The sequence below is a fragment of the Copadichromis virginalis genome, linkage group LG18 (genome assembly GCF_057382275.1).
Source record: "Copadichromis virginalis isolate Kocher_CV1m ecotype Utaka linkage group LG18, C_Virginalis_male_GT1.1, whole genome shotgun sequence".
In the NCBI taxonomy this organism is placed as follows: domain Eukaryota; kingdom Metazoa; phylum Chordata; class Actinopteri; order Cichliformes; family Cichlidae; genus Copadichromis; species Copadichromis virginalis.
Window position 1 is genome coordinate 28,790,921 of NC_140635.1, and position 19,261 is coordinate 28,810,181.

Sequence of the window (19,261 nt, forward strand, 5' to 3'; positions counted from 1 at the left end):
TGCATCTAACAGAGCATGCTCAGAGGTCGTGTTGTGTTCTCAGTGAGCTGGCCTCACGTTGACACTGAATCTTTGCTTGTTCAAAAACAACCCGGCCCTTTGTCCTCACAGGACCTGAGGATAAATAAAGACACCCACTTTGGAAGATGAGAGGAGTTCTCCACACACTAACCAGCACATGCCGAACGCTCTCGTAAAAAAAAACGGACAATGCTGAAAGGAAGGATTCAGATGCTCTTTGCTTTAAATTGTAAATCTTTTTATTGGGACATGAGTCACAGTTAGACAAGGAGGGTGAGAACCTCTTACTAATAGCCTATAAGAGACAATAAAACATGAGCTTGAGGGTAAAAGCCTATAAAGAAGTATTTATGTAGTGTTACATCCCCCAGGAGGATGTCTCTTCTCCCTATTAACCCTTTGTTTTGTCCAGGCTCCACCTCCTCTGTCCTGATTGGATGCTGTGCAGAGTCCGGCTGATTGGTAATCAGCAGAGCACTATTTAAGGCCTGTGGAGCTGTGCTTCTGGGTCCTCCGGCCATTTTGGTTGCCATACTGGTGCAGGCTTGCATGCCTTTGTATTTTGTGTGAGCATTATTGTTTCATGTTCAGACTGCTTGTAGGGGAGAGCTGCCTTTTGTTTTGACACCCTGTTTTCTCCTGTTTATGTGTTGTTAGGTAGGTTATGGTTATAGGTTGTATATTTTGTTTCTTTGGAGTTAGGTAAGTTTCTTTTATTTCTACGTCAGGGATGTTTTGTTTGTTATGTTGGCCTTGGCTCTCCCTGACGTTACACCTCGGTCTGAACCCACGTCCCATCACCAGTATTAAATAAACCTTTTAAATTTACCATCTTGGCTCCTCCTTCTCTATCCACATTTATGTTCGTCCCTTCAACCCCCTAGACTAGCCAGGGGACGTAACAGTAGACTACTTAAAATAAGAGGCAGTTGAGTTGGAGTTTTAGGGCTATTTTTTTAAAGACTCTTGAAAAAAAATCTCAAAAATACAGCTATGACTCTTTATTTCACATTACTTGAAATATCTGTAAAAGAAAAAAATTGTGGGCTTGACAAAATAGCATCGAATTTGCATATTTAAACTAATAACCAGGATAATTGAAAGCACTTTAAATAATATTAATCAATAGGAAAGTTTTCTGATGTTACCTATCAAACCTTTGTTTTTTGTTTTTTTTAAACCGCTAAATTATTTTTACAAAAGTACAAATGTATGGAGTGCAGAGAGATCTGTTTATGCAGCACTTACAGCCTGACTTGTAAGAATATGAAAACAACTGTGCAGAAAATGTACTATTTTCATCTACTTATGGTGATCTCTGTTTGGTTTTTTTTATCCTGTTTACTTGTTGCATCCCCTGATTTATGCAATATTTTTCACTTGACATTATTTATAATTTATAAAGCGCTTTGAGTGCTCAGAGTAGAAAAGCGCTATATAAGAACCAGTCCATTTACCATCACTTGTGAGATTGTGATATTACTTAAACAAGTAATTTCATTGTTTCCCTAATTATTCAAAGGTAGAGTTAACAAGTCATGCCACTTATCATTTAATTTATTATCACCACCCAAGCTCTGCCACCTCCTAACTGTCAGTTCCTTCCCTCAACCTCAATCTGTGTGAGTCCTGGTAGTGGTACCGTGGGGTAAACTGTGAAAGCAAGCCAAGTAAGCACAACATTCATCTAAGTCAATTTGGAAATGAGCAGGAGTGTGTTCTTTGTGGTATCTAACCAACTGTGATCAGGGGACTGCATATGCGAAAACCCTCCTCACATGCCCATTAGAAAATAAGCTGGCAACCTCCTGACAGCAAGAACAAGAACTCCTTTATTTATTGTGTTTGGCTCAACATGAGAAGGTCACAAAGAAACAAAACGGAGTGTTCAATGACTTAAAAGTGATAAAACCTAACATGTGTGATACAGTGTAGAAATATTCCCTTTGTATATGTTTCTCCTGTAATGGGTTTAAATTGTATTTTATGGTTCATTGTTTTTTAATGGCTAATTTAACTTCGGCCCAAGAGCTGGGAAAGGAAGGGAAGTCTAAAGTCCAGTCACGGTAAAAAAAAAAAAAAACAAACAAATGATTTTTTTTTCTGCCAGTTTGAACAAAAACTAAGCCAAAATGCAACATTAGTGTGTAAAAAACACAATTCATGAGTCTTTTTCAGTCATTCCGTTCTAGATTTACAGCTGTTTTCAAACTCATTTAACTGTGGCAAGACCAAAATTGGGCTAAGCTTTGGCTGTTAAACAGACGGCCTCACATTTGACCCTAGAACACTTTGGTATACCGAGCAGTTCATGGTCGACTCAGTGACTGCAAGATGTCCAAGTTCTGTAGCTGCAAAAGAAACCCAAATCATCAGCCCTCCACCACCGTGCTTGACAGATGGTATGAGGTGCTTGTGCTGATATGCTATGTTTGGTTTTCACAAAACATGCCACTGTGCATTGTGGCCAAATATCCACTTTGGCCTCGTCTGTCCAAAGTAAATTGTTCTACAAGTTTTGTGTTTTTATTCAAATGTAACACTTTTTTAGAGGCTTTCTCTCTGCAACCTTTCCAAACAAGAATTTTGTCATGAACTTTAACATTCAGCATACCAACTAAGGATATGTGAAAGTGAGTGTATTTTCTATTTACCATGGTCCCTCTAACATCTTAAAAATTGAGACTTATCCAATAATTGTCAGTTACCGTGTTCACTTCACACAGGGTATCACTCAATCAATATTTAACCAGATCGGGGGTTTTTTGGGTTTTTTTTTTTAGAAATTAATAAAGAAGTGGAGGAGTGACATAACATGTTTATCCTTGTTAAAGAGAAAAAGCAAAAACAGCCGGTGCAAATGGGCTGATATCAGCATAGGATGGAGGGTTTGGGTGGGAGCGACACACAGATGCACATAACTGATAAGTAGCTACTTAAACAGACAAATTTAAAAAATAATAGGTTCAACCACTAAAACTGGAGCACAAGCTTCTCACACGGTCTGTGCCTTACAGCAAGTCACATTACTTACCATATAATTACATGTAATTACATGAAAATGCTCCGAAAGCCACAAACACCATAAACAAGGTCAAGAAGTCATGTTGAGTGACTCGTGTAAGTGGAAGTAAGGCCTAGTATGTCTATCAACAAAAACATGTCAATCAAAGCAGCCACACCTTCAACTTTATCCTTTAACAAAATCCAAACGGCTGAGCCACAAAAAATTATGAAAGGGGTACAATATCAGAACTAAATACTTTTTGTACATTTGTACATGTCAATGTGGAACAACTTGCTTTAGGTCTCATGTGGCCACTCCAGGAACTCTGGGAATTTTTCACAGATGGAAGTTGGCCCATGGTGGCAATATCAAGACTGGTATCAAAAGGTGTCATACAGACAGTGGTTTTATAAGACTACTAGCAACATCTTTATCTCATCTTTACCCTCAACCCATCAGGATGGTGTTTAAATGTGACAAAATTTAACTTAAAACATAGAACTACTGATCTTAAAGTTCAAACTGATATTAAAATACTTTGTTTTGGACACTAAATTACTTTATTATGTGTAAACGTGTGTGGCAGTTCTCAACAAATTTCACTGGTGAAAGTTTGAGACTCGTGGAACCATTTTTTGGAGTTTGTGTGCAGACTCTTAGCTGTCTGATAGTATGACAGGAATATAACTGTTGGGGACATATATTAAATGAAATACCTTCATGTCAGATATTGATAACTTGCACAGTTAGAGGAGAAATCGTTTAAACAGGCCAGATAAAACTGTGATGGTGAACCTCTGTAGGAATCCTAATGAATGTATTTTTTATTGTGAGACATAAACTACCACAAAACCACAGCGTGAACAGTTCACTCCTGTGAACTGATTTTACCACGTTTCTTTCATTAATGCTGGTGCACTTTGATGAATAACGTGAACATCCTGCCTATCTTCCCTCACTCCCTCCTCTAAATAAAAAGAGGAGGGGTTGGGGGTTGCGGGGTGTGGAGGAGTGGGGCAGGGATCAACCCTGCAGACTCTTGAGTGTACACCCAGACTCAGCGCAGTACTGGAGAGGAGAGCACAAGTAGAACTGCTGACTGGAGCCACTGAGTCACACAACTGTAAGTTTTTTCATTAACTTTGGCCCCAGTGACAGAGAGGACTGCTGCTGTTGGAGATGACTGAACTGTCACTGTTGGAACAATATTCCTCTGCTTTAGGAAATGTTCTCTGTTCTGAGAGCCTGAGAGTTACTGAGGAACTTTAAACTAAGAGACGCAGATATCGGAGAATTCCCACTTCAGAGTTTGGTAAGTAAGAACTTTAACAAGAGCAACTGGAGAGCATTAACTGACTCATTTAGGGACTGTGTTAAATTAACTGTTTAATCGATAAAAAGGGGGAAACCTACAGCCTTAGTCCGTTGTTAATTGAATAATCTAACAGTTGTATTTTCCTTGTTCAGGGTAGGAATTCTAAAAACAGCCTTGTAATTTACCCCTGAACATTTAGTACAATGATGCACAAACATCCACGAGAAGTGAAACTAACCAAAAGGCATTTTTGAATCTAAGGGGACGTTGACATCCTTCTACATTAGATACAAAGGTAAGCTGAAATAAAAACTCTCTCTCTCTCTCTCTCTCTCTCTCTCTCTCTCACTCTCTCTCTCTCTCTCAAAAAAAAAAAAAATGGAAAAAAAATGGAAATAAAAATGATCCTTTAGCCAAAGTTAAAATGTGGTGTGGCCCCACTGGTAGGGTGCAGAGCCCCTGAAGTTGGGGTGCCAGATGAAAAATATGAAGTAAAAATGATTTGAATTATTAATTCATTAAGGGGTTTTTTTTAGGGGGAATTTAAAAAAAACCACACACACACAAATTTTTTAAAATTAATTTCTGATCAAAGAAAAACTTGAGGGGTGTGGAGTGCAAACTGTTTTCAGCTTCTGAATGCCAAAAAAAAGTCTAAGAACTGCTGCTGTAGTTCAACACCAGGCCTGTTCACAGTGTTTCTAATCTGTGTTCCAGGAGCTCTAAAGAAGATCAGCTGCAGGCTGTTTCTTGAATAAAATCCACAGTCAAAATCAAAGGATGAGGACTCATCTCCTCTGCTTGGAGCTACTCGCTTTGGCAGTCCACATACTTGTGGCCAGTGGACAGCTGGAGCCAAAGAAACAAGTGCCCCAGGAGCCTCTCACCGTTACCCAGAAACAAGGGCTCGTGGAACGAGATGTGCAGGGTGCGGTGCGGCCCAACAGCACCATGCCCCGCCGCCGCCTGCCACCCATGTGCACCGGACCCACAGAAATCCGAGACACTTTCAAGTACATCAACACAGTGGTGTCCTGCCTGGTTTTCGTTGTCGGTATTATTGGGAATTCCACTCTTCTGAGGATCATCTATAAGAATAAGTGTATGCATAACGGGCCAAATATACTGATCGGCAGCCTGGCACTTGGAGACCTGCTACATATCATCATCGCCATTCCCATTAATGTTTATAAGGTGAGAAAAACTGCAGAATAGCATAGGAACAGTACTTAAGTCATAGGAAAGCATGAGCTGCTTAACATTATTTTTACTTAACTGTAACTTTGTGAGGTCATGCACAAATATTTAGCTACATCCCAGACAAGTACTCAAATATTCCTATTAAACTCGTGAGCACACATACACACACATGCTTGTAAAAGCAGGCTTCCACATAATTTTCAAAATGTTATTACCTTACTTAATTCTGAGCCCCTCCATATCCCCTTATGTCTCTGGTATGTTTTAATCTGTTGGGCTCCTTTTGTGTGAGTGAGTGAGTGAGTGAGTGAGTGAGTGAGTGAGAGAGACAGAACCAAGAGCGTCTGTATATTTGGGTAAGGGGGCAAGCATGTTAAAACAACTGGTCACAGCCGCATACCATAGCAATGACAGGACAGACGGGGTGGTACGGAGAGAAACATGTTCACATCTGATTTTAATAGGTTTTCAATCACATTCCAGACACCCATCCAAAGACAGCATGAAAGGTTCCATATCTTTCATGCTTAGCAGAGTTTTCTTCTTCTCTGCGAGTGTTCTCACTAGGTCACATTGCCTGGAGTTTAAACCGAGGCAAACAGGACTCGTGGTTTTAGGGAAAAGACCAAAATGTTAAACCTGGCAAGAAAAGAACGATAAGTTCAGGTTCACACATGCCTGGCCTGCACTGGATGCCTGAGGCTAAGTAAAAATGGGGGATAGTAAATTTGCTTCCTTTCCTACCATGGTTTAAGTCTGTCATCAACTCTTTCTCTCTCTATACAGCTCCTGGCGGAGGATTGGCCATTCGGGGTGACTCTGTGCAAGCTGGTGCCATTTGTGCAGAAATCCTCAGTGGGGATTACAGTGCTGAGTCTGTGTGCGTTGAGTATTGACAGGTAAGCATGAAGCCATGGCAAATGAACAACAATCTTTGCTTTTTTGTTTTTTGTTTTTTCAATGCTGCAACTGCAATTAAAAAGCAGTGACTTTTTATCCTCACTTTTTCTCTTGTTCCCACTGGCTGCTGTCTACTTTGATGCATTAGTAAACTGACATTTTGTTAATGCCATTATTGAACGGTGAACATAAAAAGGGCTCAAATAAACCAAAACAAAAAAAAAGTGTATGAAAGACACCTTGGTGATAAATCCACAATTTTTCTTTTAAATTGCAAAAACAAAGGAATTAAAACAGTAACTTATGTCACACTGTATCGCAGTCACCATGGCGATGGTTTCTGGACTACTGTTTGGAAGCCTCAGGTTTAGCATTTTTGCCATTACAAGTAAGCAAGTTCATGTGAGCAAGCTGCAAACATATTTGTGTGTCATACAGATACAGACAGTGCTAAGCACAGACCTAATGGGTAGATCACTTAACTACACAGGAAGCCACTGTGTTTCTGTTAAAAATGCCAACACTAAAAATGTGGTTGAAAGACCCAGTTTAGTGGTGGACCTACCTGAGGTAAGGCTAACAGGTAGCAAGTGGCTCTAGCTGCATGAGTCATGCACTTCTAATGCAAAACTTTAAGAATAAATACATTTTAAACAGATGAGTTTTTATAATTGCTTTATTGTACAATGTAGTCACCATGTAAATATACCAGTGATAGCCATCTTATGAGCTGCCTCTCAATAAAAATACAACTAAGTACATTTCCCGAGCCATCAAACTCTTCCATTAACTAACTGACTCCACATGTCACACATCTTCCAGGTATCGTGCCGTGGCCTCATGGAGCCGTATCAAAGGGATCGGAGTTCCAAAATGGATGGCTATCGAGATAGCGCTCATCTGGATAATATCCATCATCCTGGCTGTGCCAGAGGCGATAGCCTTCGACATGATCACCATGAACTACAAAGGAGAACATTTGAGGATCTGCTTGCTGCACCCCGTGCAGAAAACCGAATTCATGAGGGTGAGCTGTAACACACCGACTTTTAAAGGCCTGTGGTTCGCTGTGCAGAAAAATAGTACGTGTTGACATAGCTGTATGTCGTATAACACATACTTATATGGACAGAGACGCAGAGGTGAATGTGTACATGTGTGTGCATACGCTTATACGTACACTTAAAACCACAAGCACTCGTAATCAGACTGTGACAGCTTCCCCGCTAGATCGGGGTTAGGAAGAGTTCCCAGAAATGAAACACTGTCAAAAAGAAAAAAAGTCATGGATCATAAGAATTAGAACATCCCCCACTTGGGTGACAGAAAACACTACAGCGGTTGATTATGTGTAGCGTAATAGCTAATGGATTAATATAATGTATTTGCCATTACATTCGTCTATCTTCATGTAAAAAGAATAATACATTTATTCCCACTGGGGCCTTATGATAAATTGATTTGTAAAACCATGTCAACAGCAACTTGAAACACACCCTAGAGTCAACCCGGTCAGACCGTGGTTACACACCATTAAAATCCATCTGCTTCTGACATACTTCACCTTTAACTAAAGATTTCCAGCACAGATGTTTGTGCCTAATCCAGTGCAGTCCTGCTATGTTCTCTGTGCAGTTTTATAAATCAGCAAAGGACTGGTGGCTGTTCAGTGTGTATTTCTGCCTGCCGTTGGCCTGCACTGCCATTTTCTACACCCTGATGACCTGTGAGATGCTGAGGAAGAAGAATGGCATGCAGATTGCGCTCAGCGACCACTTAAAACAGGTAAGATGGTGAAAACTCACTTTATTAGGCCTGTTTGTTGACGACATATTTAGTTGAGTTAAAGTGATATTTTTCCTGATGTAATAGGACGATAAACAGACAATGCTATTAAAGTAATGTTCTGCACTGTTTTCGGCCTAATTTGCAACTCCCATTTCCTACTGAATTCAATTTGATTCCTGATAACAAATGTTTTACATTTTGAGGGGAAAACATGTTTCCAATGATGCCTAATTCCTTTAAGGCTTAAGTTTCACCACAGCTACTTCGGTGCCAAACTGTAATTTATGTGTTTTTGTGTGTGTTCAGCGGAGGGAGGTGGCGAAGACAGTGTTTTGTCTGGTTTTAGTCTTTGCTCTGTGCTGGCTGCCTCTCCACCTCAGCCGTATCCTGAAGCTCACCATCTATGATGAAAAGGATCCAAACCGGTGTGAATTGCTCAGGTATGGAGGGGAAGTCATGATAATTTAGTAGATAAAAAAAACTTGCCTCGAAGACAGTGTGAAGTGGAAGACTAATATACCACTGTGACATATTTTAGTTTCTTTTTGGTGTTGGACTACATTGGCATCAACATGGCATCTGTCAACTCCTGTATCAACCCCATCGCCCTCTACATGGTCAGCAAGCGCTTCAAGAACTGCTTCAGGGTAAAGTGTAACTCACTCAAAAAAGGCTTTACTTTTTGGTTATTGTGCTAATGTATTTTGTTTATTGGTGTTAAACTGCACCCACACAGGAAGTGATTCACATTGACTTCCGAAATGTGAAGTGACTAAAGGCAAAAAAGATTCTGGTACCTCAAAGTAGGCAGGTCCCGAAATAAAATATTCTCAACATAGAGACAAGCAACTGAAGCAACTACCAATGAGTGTGCAGAGCCCCTTTTCCAGTAGTACCTACTCAGATGGACTCAACTTGGAACACCTGGTTTTCCATTACAATCTAGTACCATGGTCATCATTATAGCAACGCGGCCGAGCCTCCCATAACACGAACGCTACAACAAAGGCGGACACCGAGGCAACAATATACCTGCTGCTCGATCTGTGGCTTTTCGTCAGACTCGTGGGAGTTGCTTTCTGTAACCAATTCCCTCGATGTCGGATATCAAAAATGGCAGTTTTGATTTCTGTGAACGAGACTCTCTCAGAACTGACCAGCCATTCGGTGGCATGCAGTCTGACAATGTCACATTTTAGTACATGGTCAGATTGCTTTGAACTCCATCTGAGCAGGTACCATTTTAGTACCTGATACCAGGTACTATCACTTAATGGAAAACCCTGAAAAAACCTGATCTGAGTAGGTACAAATGGAAAAGGAGCTTAGGATACCAGTGATCACTACATCCTAGCCAATCGACCATCAGCTCGAAAGCAATGCACAATGAACTAATTGCTCCCCGTGTGGACACAGATTTTTGTCTTTACAACACAAAATTAAGCCATCTGTTAGGCTACGTTCACACTGCAGGCAAAAGCGCATCAAATCCAATTTTTTTTGACCCTATATCCATATCCGATCATGGTATGACAGTGTGAACGGCACAAATCCGATATTTTCAAATCCGACCTGGGTCACTTTCGTATGTGGTACTGAACCCGATACATATCCGATGTTTTAGAAAACGACTGCTGTTTGAATGGTCAAGTCGCATTAAATCCGTCTTTTACGTCACTGACACGAGACAGACGCCAATTATCAGCTCCCGAGAAGCACCCGATAAGACATCGCAAACGCTTCCTGGCCATCCAGCGTAGATGTTAGTGAAACTGTTGGGAAGAAAACGTTGGAGAAACGTGAATATTTTATTTATACTGTATAATCTGCAGATTCTGACAGAAATCTGCAACTATCCTTTGAAGCACCGCTCCTCTCTAAAACAACAATAAGGATAATTATTAGGTTATTTTTACATTATTATGTAAATAACAAAAAAACTTAAAGCAAAAATTGGGAAACGTAAAGTCCGAAGTCTTTATATTAAGGGCCATCAGTCAAACAATACTGTTTGGTCTGGGTCTAAACAGAGCGCGTTGTGTGTGACGTCTTCTTTTGCACATGTGGGCCGCTTTGAGGGTTCACACCAGAGCGCGTTTGCTGTCGCATTTTATTTGTAGTGTGAAAAAGCAAACAAAAAATCGGATTTGATCAAAAAATCGGAATTGAGCATTAAGACCTGCAGTGTGAACGTAGCCTTAGTTAAGTGATGACATATCACTCATAGTCATTTTTGGCCTCTTCTTACTGCTATATGATGCTGTTTGTCTCAGCCCACCAGATATCCTCAGTATGAACTTTTACTGAAAATAGTTTAATCCTCATGCTACATCTTTACAGTAGTATTGTATTTATTTTAGCTTAACCATAGCTCTAAGGCTAGCCACCAGATAGCACACTATTATATATCAACTAACCCAACTTCACAAACCCTCTGAATGATGTTCATGTTTATTTTTCTGCTTTTGTTTACTTCCAATGTTATACAGGTGTGTGTTTTAATTTTTTGTTTTTTCAGAAAAAAATTCATTCAGAAAATGTTATTTCATATTTAAGTGGAAACCTGCTCTGCCTAACCTTCCACTAGAAGGATGGCTACACTGATCATTTTATTGGAGATGAAAGAGCATTTAGTGATTTTAACTCTCAGTGACGCCTCAGTGTTTGGTCCCAGAAATTTTTCTTAATTTTTACTAACTTGGACTATTTCTAGACAAGGCTTACATTTCTGTGCCAAGCTAACTAGCTGCTGGCTTTAGCTCTACCATAAAGAAAGTAGTAGTGATACAACAAAAAGAGAATAAGCTTATTTCTTACAGTGATGAAATATTTCTAAGGCTGCAACAAAAAAAGGCTGTAAGAATCAGTCACTATTTTGTCAAAGTGCGAACAGTGTTCACACTCTTCCTCTTTTCTCGCAGCCTAAGCCTCACAGTTTCTTTTCTTCTTTAGTCCTGTCTGTGCTCCTGGTGCGTAACGACAGAGATGTTAATGGACGAAAAGCAGTCGTGCATGAAGCTTAAAGTCAGCGACCGAGGCTCCGAACAGAGCAACTCTCGCATGACCAACAAGTCCTCGACAGCCTGAGGAGAGGCCCAGAAGTGAGAAACAACCAAAAAACATCGAAGTATGCCTGCGTAAATGAGGACAGGGACCCATTTGTTTTTATCTACAGCATAATATGAAATGTCCTTAAACTCTTAAGATCTATTACATACCGCCGGAAATCAGCTCTCACTGCAACTCAATCTAACCTGAAACTTTTAGCACTTATCATGGAGTGCCACACTCATTCTGTCCAAGAATGAAGTGTCAGCACACCTCCAAAGCTGCACTCTTGGATAGGAAGTATCAAATTTATACAGGCATGAATAACATTAAAAATGGAGAACTGAACAGGAGCAAAGTTCAACTATGTTGTGTAAAATTGGGGGTTAAGGGTTGATAAGCTAAGACAGCTTGCCAGGCTTGCAGCCTGGATAGTGTATGCATTGTAGTGTATTTGTTACATACTTCAGCATCTTGTAAAACAGCCATTAGAGCAGGGCGATATGGCCAAAAATATTTATCACGATATATATTTGAAAATTTGCGATAACGATATAACCGACGATATAATTGATGCGAGACAAAATACAACTCCACAACATTACTAGTGCAAAAAGACAACCTTCCATTTATTTTCACTTAAACAAGAAGCTGGTTTTTATGTACATTAAAGCTTTATAAAAATGTAACAGTGCAAATGCAAATTCCTTGCTGAAAGTTTAACCAAAAGGCATTTCCAGTAGAAATGGGCTGACATATCCTGAGCATAACCATGTATAATATCCACTGAAGTTAAAAAGAGGTGCTTTGCAACATTAAACTGCAGTGTGCAGTACACATTTTTCGGACCATAAGGTGCACAGGATTATAAGGCACATTAAGCGAAACAAAGCAGTCAGATAAATCAAACTTTATTAAACTCATTCTTCTTGCTTCCTCCACTTCTGTAACATTGATTCATTAATGTTGAATTCTCTGCAGCTGCTCTATTCCCATGTTGTTGCAGTATATTAATAACTAACCTCGTATTGTGGATGGATTATCTCAGTTGTTCTCCTGACTGAAGTTTGGTCCGTTTACAGCATCCTGCCATGCGATTGCATTTGTCTCTAACCATGAAGAACCTTCACGTTAACTTTTATAAGTGGAAAAGTGTTAGTGTTTGTCCTCCAGCTTCACTGCTTATGTTATGCTAACATAGCTGTGTCGCTAGCGATCACGTAGCACATCATTATATACCAGCTAGCCCAACTTCAGTAACCCTACAAACGTCACTGCTGTTTAGTTTCCTGTCTTCATTTATGTTGGAAGTGATAGCAGAGCTGTACGTTTGATTTTTTTTCAGAAATCTCTCAGTCAGAACATGCAATATCATGCTTAGGTAACTAGCGAAACTAGCGAGCTAACTTCCGCTAGCTTCCTGCTAACTTCTAACTCCGTTAAATGTAATAACTTTTGTTTTCATGGATGCCTGGAAGTTAAACTTTATAGTTACACCTGGTAAAGCAGCAATGCTGATCGTTTTATTAAAGATGAAAGAATTTAGACAGTTTTTAACTCTTAAGTGATGCTGCAGTGTTGTTTGACATGAAGCATACGGAGCTTAGGACCCAGATTACTCCCAGATTTAAGCGCATCTTAGTCCGACAAATACGACAATAACGATGGCCGCTTGCATGTTCTGCAAAAAAATGTGCTTTGCTGTGTATCTGACGGACAAACACCAAACCAGTTCCACATCACTGAAGTTGCACCATTTTTACAAACCAATTCTGGTTCATCTGTTTCACTCAACAATCGGCCATGTGCGTATGAAAACAAAGGCACTGCGCATGCGCGTTTTACTCCCATTCTATCGCGATATTTCATTTTCCTATCGTTGCCTAACATTATACCGGTATTATCGTGAACGGTATAATATGGCCCAGCCCTAACAGCCATTTGGGGATTTTGCATGTTTTTTCTGTAAAAAAAATGAATGTACATGAGCATTTTACATGCTTTTGCATACTTGTTAATGCTTTGAAATTTATTTTCTTTGTGTATTCTCACTAGCAACAAAACTACTGACGCTGTGTGACTTCAGCTGTGATACCGTCAGCTATTGTATCATATTGTTCCATACTTGGCCTGTTCCTGAGGCTTTATGCATTTTGTCATTATATTAGTGCCTGATTATCTTAATTTGACTCCTTACCTTTGATGTAGGGTTTCTTTTTTCAATAAATATAACACATAAAATCATGACTATATTACAAAAAGAAAACAGTAAATTATTTTTATATTAATTTTTAAAGATTTCTTTTTAGGTCTGTCTGCTGTTGGCTTAAGTGTATGGTGTATTCTGTGTTTGTGGGAGTGTGTGTGTGTTAGTGTATGTGGGAGGGTGTTTGAGCATGTGGCCTCGATTTAAGTGTGACAGCAGGCAGCATCATGTGATGGCGAGTGCCAACACAGAACATTACTGTGATCTCTCTGTTTTTCTCCCCACTTCTTTGCCCCAAACACACACATACAAACACACACACACATTTCTGACCTGGGAATGTTGCTTGAGGCTAAACCAGTGTCACGCATGTCACATTAGCTGTCAAAGAAGCTCTCTGTCCTCTGATCTCTCACCACCCTTCCTTGTTTCATTTCTTTATCCACTCTCCTTGCCATCACTGTCTTTTTTATGTCTGTTTTTCTCATCTTTTTTACTACTTCTTTGTCCTCTCCCTTACTTTTTACTTCCTTATCTCTGCACATTCCTGTTTCGTCTCTCTGCCATAACCTTTCTGCCTTTGTTCCTCCAGCAAGTCTTCAAACAATCCAGTGTGGTTTGACATCAAATCAAACCCACCACTCCTGTAACTAGCCCTAACTGAACATAATCACATTCAGTACATTCCTCTTTGAATTACTTTTTCATCTGTTTCAAACAGAGGGTAAACTGATTTATCTGGTTTTGGATAATGCTGGCCCTCTTACTGGTGTGATTGATCACCTCCTAGATCAGTGCTACATAAAAAAATAAATAATTAAATAATCTGCTACACAACTTGGATAACAGAGCGAATTTTGTTCAGTGAGCTACTTATCCAATATTCTATAATCAAACCACAAAAGTACTGTTTAAAACTCATTTATTGACCCAGGCAAGTTTATTTTGGTAGTTCAAGAAGCTGTAAGAAAAGCTGTAAATGTAGATTTATGTGTCAAATTAGAAGTAGTCTGGTACTGCCCAGTGGTAAAAGAATCCTTTCCACACATTTTTTTTACATTTGTACAAAAAGGGTTCTAAAAGGGTGTAGCTGTACAAAAGCCTATATGAATATCCCCTGGTGAGCTATAGCTTAATGTAATGTATTGCTTTTCTTTTTTAGCTGGTTGGCTTTTTACAAATTCTTCCAGCTTCTGGGGGTGGATGGGGGAATGAAGCTACTAAGTGCCGTAAATATAGTTCCAATACTCCTTACCTTGTACCATAATGTCGTGTGTGTGTGTGTGTGTGTGTCTATATATATATATATATATATACATGTATATTACAGATGGGTAAATTTTTTAACTGGAGCCCTAAGTTATATGTAATCTAAGACCTGGCTATCTTAAAGGACTAACAGGTATAACGTTTTATAAGTTTTCCAAAATAACACACTAAGGAGTTGGCCATTTAGTTTTTTAACTTTCTCCAGTAATTTACCCAGAAACTTTTTGATTTAAGCCTGTTGTGCTCTAACCAAAATTAGCATTTTATTTAAAATACCTCGCTAACCAAGCTGCTAGCCACCAATAGAATTAGTTGATCATTTCCCACCATTTGCTCATCCAAATAAACATCAAGGAGGGGACAGTCAAAATAACAAACCTGACATACTCTACAACCAATCCAGTCTTTAAGTGATGACGTATGAACTCTGCTTCCAGGTCCAAACTACTCTACCTTTATTAAGGTGTTGTGTTTTTAACATGTTGTATTGTATCTTGTTCTATTTAATCTGAACACGCTCCTAAAAAAAGGCAGTGATCACTGTCAGCTCTTTCAGTTTTTATTATCACTATTCATTTTAAAGCTCAGTTTTAAAACCTTACGATGTAATTACAGTCCAGCCCATGCAGCAGTAAATTAATGACTAACCTTGTATTGTGGATGGTTTATCTCAGTTCTTATCCTGACTGAAGTTTGATCTGTTTACAGCATCCTAAAATGCAATTACATTTGTCCCTAACCCTCATGTTAACTTTTATCGAGTGGAAAAAAGCGTTCATCCTCCAGCTTCACTGTGCTAATGTGTTTTATTATGCTAACCATAGCTGTGTAGCTAGCCACCACATAGCACATCATCATAGCCCAACATCAGTAACCCCACAAATGTCACTGCTATTTAGTTTCCTGTCTTTATTTATGTTGGAAGTGATAGCAGAGCTGTACGTTTTAAATTTTTCAGAAATCCCTCAGTCAGAACATGGTATATCATGTTTAGGTAGAAACTATCGAGCTGTTTTCATGGATGCCTGAAAACTTAATTGTTACACCTGGTAGAGCAGCAACGCTGATCATTTTATTAATGATAAAATAATTTAGACAGTTTGTAGCTCTCAGTGATGCCACAGTGTTCGTTTGACTTTGGGACCTGAAGCGAAGTTTGGACCCGGAAACGGCTAATGACCTCAGACTTAAAGATGACATCATTAGCTGTAGATAGATGATGTCACAGGGACTACATCATAAACAGTGGCTTTAAGGTGTATCAGGATTTATCATGTTCTTCACTCTAAATGTGTGCATAATTTGCAATAAGAATTGCTACTGTACATTGTAAGATAAAGCCCTTACAAATTAAAACAAGCTATTGAGTCCATCACCCAATAGCTTGAAGAAGGATTCTGGGAAGTAGCTAGCCGGTCGTCACGGCAAAGCTACGAGAGCGTCTCTCAGCATGGGCCCGAAAAAAGTTCTGTCAGCCGAGGAAGGAGACGATATTAAGAAGTCGCTGGAGTTTATGACAGAGGAGATTTCTACTGTCAAACTGCAGCAGAAAGCCATCCTGGACCTGGTCGAGGAAGTTAAGGCTCTCCGCATCCAGAACGCCGAGAAGGATCGGCGGCTGGCGTACCTGGAGAACAGAGTGGCGGATTTGGAGCAGTACACCCGGATGAACGATGTTATCATCACGGGGTTTCGCATCAAACCCCGGTCATACGCCCGGGCGGTCGCCACTGACAATGTAGGAGGGCCAGGAGAGGAAGATGTCAACTCCACGGAGCATCAAGTGGTTACCTTTCTACGGTCCAAAGGTGTGGAAGTGGATTATAACAACATTGAGGCTTGCCACCCTCTACCCCGAAAAAATGACAGTAACAAACCAGCCATCATTGTGAGATTTGCAAACAGAAAACAGAAAACAGCACTGTTAAAACAAGGAAGGAAACTGAAAGGATCCGATGTCTTCATGAACGAACATCTGATAAAAAGAAATGTGGACATTGCCAGGAAAGCACGTTACTTGAGGAAACAGGGAAAAATTCAAAATACATGGACCACCAACTGCAAAGTATTCATTAAACTCAATGGAACACCGGAACAAGCCAAAGTGTTGGTCATCAGAAATATGGAGGAGCTGGACAAATACTGAGGTCAACTTACTCTGGAGGTATGAATACACATGTGACGTGACACACAACACAACACATGGCACAGTCCAAAAGAACTTCATCTGCATCCGGCAACAATATCAACATGACTCATTGGAATTCTCTTTATGATAATCTGGAACTGAGAACATTTCGATACACAGACCATAATGTTCTAGACTTAGAAAAGGATATAGACCCGGAAAATAATTTCTTCTACAACATCAGCTGTAACTGCTGCTACTTCACTGATGAAAAGTTTAAGCACACCATCAACACGGAAAATAAATTATCAATAATCCATTTTAATAGCAGAAGTCTGTATGCCAACTTCAACAATATAAAGGAATATCTAAATGAGTTGACAAATCCATTTGGAATTATTGCCATTTCTGAAACATGGATCAATGCGGAGAAAGGAATGGACTTTGGACTGGAGGGATATGAAGTGAATTTTGTAAATAGAAGGAACAAGAGTGGAGGGGGAGTAGCTGTGTATGTGGATAAAAACCTAAACTACAAGGTGGTAGAAAGTATGACAACTGTAATTGATAATTTACTAGAATGTATAACAATTGAAATTTATAAGGAAAAAGAAAAAAATGTAATAATTAGCTGTATATATAGAACACCTGGCTCTAGTATTCAAGTATTTAATGACTTCATAGAGGAAATATTCTCTAAAACAAATCAAAAAGTTATGTTTATCTGTGGTGATTTTAATATTGACCTGTTGAATCCAAAAAAGCATAAAATGACCGACGAATTCCTAAACACTATGTACAGTTTGAGTTTACATCCTAAAATAACCAGGCCTAGCAGAATTACACCACATTGTGCCACCGTACTTGACAATATTTTCACTAACAATATGGAAAACAACATTGTGAGCGGAATATTAATTAATGACATCAGTGATCACCTACCAGTTTTTGCAGTTTATGACACTAATTATAAGAAAAATCAGCATGAAGAACAACTGAGATACAGACGTGTAAGGACAGAAGAAACTATGACTGCATTTAAGAACGATCTATTAAATCAGGACTGGGACAAGGTGTACAAAGAAGCTGATATTGATATTGCATATGGCATATTTTTAAGAATATTCATGGAGTTGTACGATAAAAACTGTCCAACAATAAAATACAACAGAAAGCACAAATATTCAGATAGACCATGGCTCACTAAGGGTTTACAAAATGCATGTAAAAAGAAAAATACACTCTATAGGGAATACCTAAAACAAAGAACAAAAGAAGCTGAAAATAAATATAAAAAATACAAAAATAAGTTGACCAATATTATACGTGTATGTAGAAAGGAGTATTATAGTAAAATATTGAACAACAATAAACATAATATGAAAGGAATATGGGATGTTTTAAACGGTATCATTAAAAATAATTCTGGACAACAAAGTTATCCACAATACTTTATCGATAATGGCAATATTATGGAAAACACTGCTGATAAGGTCAACAGCTTTAATCATTATTTTGTAAATATTGGACCAAAACTGGCAGAACAAATTCCTGAGTCACTGCCATCAGTAGAATGTAGTGAAAACCTGATTGATAGGAACCCTAACTCAATGTTCCTTACATCAGTGGAGGAAAAAGAAATAATTGACATTGTACACATGTGTAAATATAAAACATCCACTGATTGTAATGATATTGACATGAAAATCGTCAAGAAGGTCATTGAAGGAATTGTAGGACCTCTAACATATATTTGCAACTTATCATTTCAGACGGGAAAAGTGCCAAACAAAATGAAAATAGCTAAAGTTGTGCCGCTGTATAAAACCGGGGATAGACGCCACTTCACAAATTACAGGCCTGTTTCTTTACTACCACAATTCTCCAAAATCCTAGAAAACCTGTTTAATAAACGATTAGACAAATTCTTAGATAAATATAAATTACTCTCTGACAGTCAATATGGATTCAGATCAAAAAGATCAACATCTCTGGCATTAATCGAATCAATTGAGGAGATTACGAATGCTATAGATCAGAAACAGTATGCAGCTGGAGTATTTCTGGATCTCAAGAAAGCATTCGACACAATCAATCATGACATATTAATTAATAAACTGGAACGGTATGGGATTAGGGGGGTTGTACTGCAATGGGTGAAAAATTATTTAAGTGACCGGAAACAATTTGTGAAGCTGGGTGTCCATTCCTCATCATGCTTGGACATTGCTTGTGGTGTTCCACAAGGCTCTGTACTGGGTCCAAAATTATTTATTATTTATATAAATGATATTTGTAAGGCATCTGATATATTAAAATTAGTATTATTTGCAGATGACACAAATATTTTTTGTTCTGGGGGGAATCTAAAGGAGCTGC

General features: G+C 39.0%; 1 protein-coding gene across 4 annotated transcripts; it reads left to right on the forward strand.

The window, feature by feature from the left end:
* The first annotated feature begins 4,089 nt into the window (after positions 1–4,089).
* LOC146688191 (endothelin receptor type B-like) lies at positions 4,090–13,526 on the forward strand. 4 transcript variants are annotated; one of them, XM_085439154.1, is made up of 10 exons: positions 4,090–4,151; positions 4,251–4,340; positions 4,496–4,638; positions 5,061–5,537; positions 6,330–6,442; positions 7,266–7,470; positions 8,079–8,228; positions 8,538–8,671; positions 8,770–8,878; positions 11,184–13,526. In XM_085439154.1, exons 4-10 carry the CDS (start codon positions 5,124–5,126, stop codon positions 11,316–11,318), a joined length of 1,260 nt encoding a protein of 419 aa, XP_085295280.1. In that variant the 5' UTR covers positions 4,090–4,151; positions 4,251–4,340; positions 4,496–4,638; positions 5,061–5,123; the 3' UTR covers positions 11,319–13,526. The 4 variants fall into 4 exon arrangements, with proteins under 4 accessions (XP_085295280.1, XP_085295281.1, XP_085295283.1 ...); XM_085439155.1 differs by having other exon boundaries at positions 4,098–4,340; positions 4,501–4,638; XM_085439157.1 differs by having other exon boundaries at positions 4,098–4,340; positions 4,543–4,638.
* Positions 13,527–19,261: the final 5,735 nt, after the last annotated feature.